This window comes from Penaeus vannamei, chromosome 10, assembly GCF_042767895.1.
Source record: "Penaeus vannamei isolate JL-2024 chromosome 10, ASM4276789v1, whole genome shotgun sequence".
NCBI lineage: Eukaryota > Metazoa > Arthropoda > Malacostraca > Decapoda > Penaeidae > Penaeus > Penaeus vannamei.
In genome coordinates this window covers 11643945-11650626 of record NC_091558.1, presented here as the reverse complement: position 1 = coordinate 11650626, position 6682 = coordinate 11643945, and the positions used below count along the sequence as shown (strand labels likewise).

The 6682-nt window shown below is 36.0% G+C and overlaps 1 protein-coding gene across 1 annotated transcript in view; it reads right to left on the bottom strand.

The window, feature by feature from the left end:
* Nucleotides 1–4205: 4205 nt before the first annotated feature.
* LOC113800201 (aldo-keto reductase family 1 member A1) overlaps nucleotides 4206–6682 on the bottom strand; it is a 5275-nt gene continuing 2798 nt past the window's right edge. The window contains exons 5-10 of the mRNA XM_027350925.2: nucleotides 6618–6682; nucleotides 6162–6278; nucleotides 5553–5680; nucleotides 5161–5317; nucleotides 4663–4760; nucleotides 4206–4440 (exon numbers count right to left, since the gene is read on the bottom strand). The exon at nucleotides 6618–6682 is cut by the window's right edge and continues 19 nt beyond it. Of these exons, the coding sequence (XP_027206726.2) occupies nucleotides 4410–4440; nucleotides 4663–4760; nucleotides 5161–5317; nucleotides 5553–5680; nucleotides 6162–6278; nucleotides 6618–6682 (596 nt within the window). The 3' untranslated portion in view covers nucleotides 4206–4409. The remainder of the gene's footprint in view (nucleotides 4441–4662; nucleotides 4761–5160; nucleotides 5318–5552; nucleotides 5681–6161; nucleotides 6279–6617) is intronic.

Sequence of the window (6682 nt, the reverse complement as noted above, 5' to 3'; positions counted from 1 at the left end):
CACGCACACAGAACTAATTCATATATATATATATATATATATATATATATATATATATATATATATATATATATATATATATATATATATATATATAATTGCATCTATATAACATATATATATATATATATATATATATATATATATATATATATATATATATATACATATATATATATATATATATATATATATATATATATATATATATATATATATATATATATATATATATATATATATGTGTGTATATATATACATACATAAATATATGTATATACATTATATCATATATATATATATATATATATATATATATATATGTGTGTGTGTGTGTGTGTCTGTGTGTGTGTGTGTGTGTGTGTGTGTGTGTGTGTGTGTGTGTGTGTGTGTGTGTGTGTTTTGTCTGTGTGTGTGTGTGTGTGTGTGTGTGTGTGTGTGTGTGTGTGTGTGTGTGTGTGTGTGTGTGTGTGTGTATGTGTGTGTGTGTGTGTGTGCATGTGTTTGTGTGTGTACACAAAGGTATGATTATGAAAGATATTTTTCTCATTGAGATTCTGTAAAATGTAAGTGTACCATATCCATTTCATATGCCCTATGAATACACAGAGAAATAAAATATCTTAAAAAAAATTGTTTTTGAGAACCTATTCTCCTTTTTCAGCCAAAAAAGATAATGAAGGTCCACGTAAATAATCCATTCCGTTTGACCAGTGTTATTTTTCACTAGTGTTAAGACATCAGGCAGAAACAGCACATCATAAGATACAGGTGATTATTGCGGTTCTGCGAAAGACAGGAGAGCTTGGCAAAAGTTTGTGAGCCCCAACGGTTGGCGGATAGTGTAATACCTGAACAATAGATGGCGTTGTGTACACGATGTAGCTGTTTGTTTATTATCTTGAAATGTCACTTACTCAAAATGGCAAGAAAAGGATTGTTTATTAGCTCTACTCGTCATTCATAAGACAAAACAAATACAAACTCTGTGAGGTGATTTGACGCCCCGCGGTTGCTTTATTGTTACGCTTCCTACAGGCAAAGATTATATAATAAAGATAGGAAAGTACGTATGACACCAATTACAAAATTGTGAGGCCCAAAACAGCGCCATCTATTGTTTAGATATGTACCTAAGAAAGAAGAATGTTTGTAGGGGGGACTATAAATTTATGTAGATTTTATTTTTTATTTTTATTTTACTTTTAAAGGTTTAGTTACAGTTGAAGTTTGCAATGTTTTTTTTTCTTAATAAGAGACGAAATATATCTATTAAATAATTACTTCATATATATAGATTTACATGGAATTATATAATCATTCTCTTCTTTAAAAAATTAACATACATTAAAATAAGGTTTTGCACTGTTTTTTCTTCTTCAGAATATGACAATAAAACATTTATTAATAATTATCTCATGTGTATGCATAATAACATAATAATCATAAAGTTATTCCATTGTTTAAATTCTATACAATGTTATTCTAGAAAATATCTCTGGTTCTAATACAATGAATACGAACTTAAATTCCATAGACTCTACAATTCATTAGATAAACAAATCTATTAAATAAACTCTACAATCATTCGGCATTAATAAATGCTTCATATTTTTCATCCATTTTTTGTTGTCATTAAATCAAGGATATACAAAACACATTTATGTAAAACATTTCTTTATTTGATTTCAAGGTATCATCAATTAAAGTATTAATGAAAGCAAGACTGCCGTTAAAACAAAAGGAAGCATAAAACATTCAAAAACAAACAAACAACCCCTTACTATTCTGAGTAAGTGACGTTTCATGATAACAAACAGCTACATCGCGTACACAACGCCATCTATTGTTCAGATATCCCACTATCCGCCAACTGTTGGGGCTCACACTCTTTTGCCATGCTTTCCTGTCTTTCGCAGAACCGCAATAATCACCTGTATCTTATGATTTGCTGTTTCTGTCTGATGTCCTACCACTAGTGAAAAATAACACTGGTCAAACGGGATGGGATCATTATTATCTACGTGGTCCTCCATCATTCTTAGGCCCGTACTTTTAAAACCATTCGCCGGGCGATCCGGAATTTCGTACTTTTAAAATCATGCCTGGTGAACGTTCGCCAGGGCTGGCGGAAGATCATATTGGAACAGCCTGGCGAAGCAAAGGCGCGCGAGAGCTGTTTGAATACCATTTTCTTGCTTTCAAATTATAAATTAGTAACATATTTGTGTATGATATGATGTAGGAATCACATTGGAATTCTAAAATATCTTAAAATCATAATTTGTTATGAAATAACGTATATACGTATTTTTTTCAAGACCTTCGATGTTCCAGTCGAGAGCTCAAGACATCAGCTGTATTCCTACCCCCCTACCCCTACCCCCCAACCCCGAGATGACTTATTTAGATTTAGGTTGTTGTTATTTTGGTTGTAAGGATAATGTTCTTTTCACAAATGTTACCAGAAGTGTTTTTTATGGCGGCATGTTTACTTTTGGCTATAGAAACATAGCTGTACTGCTCCACCGCCCTATAATGAGGCGTGTCTAATGATACCCTTGTAGGCCTATAGTTCAATATCTTATATCAGTTAGGAATAGTAAAATAGTAATTTTCAAACTCTTTTGTTAAAGTATAAAGTTATTTTTTGTATAAAAGTATATAGTTGATATAGTATAGTATAAAGTACTTTTAAAACCTTTCGCCAATGCTGACGTTCGCCTGGCGAAGCTTCGCCAGGCGAACATCTGAGTGAGGGAGGCCTTACTTTTAAAACCAAGGCAGGTGTTCGCCAGGCCTGGCGAACGAAAGGGATCGCCAGGCGCTAACATCTTGGATTCCTGCTAAATCTAGCGCTTCGGCGAATGAAAACAACGCGAGAAAAAGCGAAAGGTTTTAAAAGTACGGGCCATAAAGTTAACCTTGTTATAGTATAAAGTGTAGTATAGCATAAAGTATAAAGTTAATTTTGTTATAGTATAAAGATATTTTCAACTTCTTTGTTATAGCATAAAGTTAGATTTTAACTCCTTTGTTATAGTATAAAGTGAGACTTGCGGAAACAACATTTTCGTCTTCTCTCGAGGTTAATAATTAAGCTTAGGTTATGTTATGTGCACTGCAGATGTAAACAAATTTGCGCTAGATTTAGCGGGAATGCAAGATGTTAGCGCCTGGCGAACGTTGGGTTTAAAAGTAAGGCCTCCCTCACTCAGAGGTTCGCCTGGCGAAGCTTCGCCAGGCGAACGCCAGTACTGGCGAAGGTTTTAAAAGTACGGGTCTTAGGCTGAAAAAAGGAGAGTAGGTTCTCAAAAACAACATTTTTTAGAGATTTTTATTTCTCTGTGTATATGAAATGGATATGGTACATTTACATTTTACTGAATCTCAATGAGAAAATAGCTTTCATAATCATACTTTTGTGTACACACACATATATATACATATATATATAATATGTATATATGTATATATATATGATATATGTACATACACACACACACACACACACACACACACACACACACACACACACACACACACACACACACACACACACACACACATATATATATATATATATATATATATATATATGTATACATTCATATATATGTGTGAGTGTGTGTGTGTGTGTGTGTGTGTGTGTGTGTGTGTGTGTGTGTGTGTGTGTGTGTTTATATATATATATATATATATATATATATATATATATATATATATATATATAACATACATACATACATACACACTCACGTGTGTATGTATATATATATATATATATATATATATATATATATATATATATATATATATATATATATATATATATATATAAACACACACACACACACACACACACACACACATATATAAGAATTAGCTCTGGGAATGAGTGTGTGTGTGTGTTTGATATATGTCTGCATGTACGAATGCACGTACGCACAGTATGCATGTATATATATATGATATATGTATGCATGTATGTATGTACATGTAAATGTATGTGTATGTATATGTATATGTTTATGTATATGTATATATATTTGTATGTATATGTATTTGTTTATATATATATGTATATATGTTTGTATGTATGTATGATGTATGTATGCATGTGACTATGTATGTATATATGTATACGTAAATGTATGTATGTATATATGTATATGTAAATGTATGTGTATATATATGTATATGTATTTGTATATGTTTATGTGCATGTATATATTTGTATGTATATGCATTTGTTTATGTTTATATATGTATATATATTTGTATGTATGTATGTGTGTGAATATACGTATACACGTATACATACATGTACGGAGGAGCTGACAGGTACGATAACAAAGCTATTCTTTGACAGCGAGTATTAACTGATGACTGCAGCCTTTCTGACATTTCTATGCATGACATTCCGGGTGATCCATCAACCTGGAAATAAATGACAAGTTAATAATGATATACTATACCTAAATCACAATATCGCATAACCTGAACTACTGTACAAAATACTTAGGCATAAAAAGTCTAATATTCACACAGCCAGCTACTCCTCCTTAGAGCCAACCTCAGCCTCTTTGTCCACCGCAAACTTTTCTAAAACAAATCAAAGTTTTCTACCACAAGGCCTGACGCAGCGGCCCCGCGACTCACCCCGGGCGGTTGGCGAAGACGAAGGAGCGCCCGGAAGGCCCTTTGTCGAGGCTCCTGAGGGCGGCCATCTCGGTGTCGGTCAGGGAGAAGTTCCAGACCTGGTGGAGAAATTATTTCAGGTAAAGGTTACGCAATAATACAACGAAGTAAATCATTTCTGAGACACATGCTCCACAGGTTCCTATAAACATATTGAAAAAGTGCAATAAAGAAATACACCATAAATACCTTGTGGACAAGTGTACAAGTATCATTAGATGAGGTACATTTAAATTATGAGGGATATATACAGCGATATATGTTTGTAGATGTATATGAGATGAGTAATAGAGGATATATGTAGTAATCTATGTTTGGGGGTGCATTAACGTGCATACATAGATGTTGCAGTGAAAATGCATGCCACTGTACCACACCGATCGCAGTTGCATGCACGACAGGCTTATATTTCTAACACCAGACTATGATGAGCCTGCGACCACTGGCCCCTTGACTCACGTCGAAGTTGGCGGCGATGCGCGAGGGCGTGACGGACTTGGGGATGGCGATGAGGCCCTGCTGGACCAGGAAGCGGAGGAGGACCTGCGCCGCCGTCACGCCCTGCCGCTCCGCCACCAGCCGCACCACGGGGTCCTCCAGCAACTCCGGTATATGGCTGAAGGAGAAGAGAGGAAAACGGACCAAGATGAATAACAGTTCATAAAAGAGTCGCTTTCGTTTGATTGTTTTCTCTTCTTCGTGGCCCTCCATCTACACTGCAGCTGGACAAAAAAAAAAAAAAAAAAAAAAAGAAAAAAAAAAAAAAAATCAGCATAGTCTTAGAAAATTCCTTCCTTTTCAACTTTCTACACAGACTACTGCCTTCCAGCGAGCCAATGGATAAGACTCACCCGCCGCTCAGCGTAGGAACGCCCTTCCGGCCGGGGGAGCCCAGGGGGGCGTAGGCGGTGATGGCGATGTTGTGGCTCTTGCAGAACTCCTGCATGTCTGGCTGCTGGAAGTAAGCGTGCAGCTCAACCTGTAGGAGGACAAATTTATATAGATTTACGTAGGTGGATACATCAATTGGCATATGAGGAAATAAATGCTGATATAATTCCAGGTACATATCTCATACATACAGGGAGGTACATATCTAAACAAACATGGCATGACAACATGTACTGATATATATAGACGGTAGTATCCATAAGAACCAATGGATCTTCTACCTAACCGAACATTTCCAAACATACACATCCAATATATAAAAAGTCAAAGACACAAACAGCTATTTAAAAGAACAGACGATGACATAAATCCAGAGACAGAAGCCACAAAATAATAGAATGCTAAATAGATTCCCTGCAGCACTCGCCACCTTGTCTGCGGGGCCTCCTCACCTGCTGGACGGAGGGCGGGACCTTATGCATACATACACATACACATACTTACATATACACACACACTTCCATACATGACATATCCTTCCATTCCCTCCCTGCTCGCGCTCTCCTCACCTGCTGGACGGAGGGCGGGACCTTGGCGACGGCGCAGATCTTCCTCAGCTGCTTGACGGAGAAGTTGGAGACGCCGATGGACTTCGCCAGCCCCAGCGTCTTCATCTTCTCCATTTCCTTGAAGGAGGAGTGCGACTTATTTATAAATACTTGGCCGCATGTGCTGAGTACATCATGCATTCACAAACATATATAGACAGATAGATAGATGAATAGATAGATCAATGCATACATACATGCATATATGTATATGTATATATATATATATATATATATATATATATATATATATATATATATATATGTGTGTGTGTGTGTGTGTGTGTGTGTGTGTGTGTGTGTGTGTGTGTGTGTGTGTGTGTGCGTGTGTGTGTACATGAATATAGGATTCTCTAACATGTTTCCTTTAAAAGATAAAGCAAAGAAAGTTAAACAAGCGGAAGCGAAGGGGCCCACCTTCCACACGGCGATGTGGTCTGTCCCGAAATCCACGTTCAGTTTCCCGTCGACCATCGGGAAGA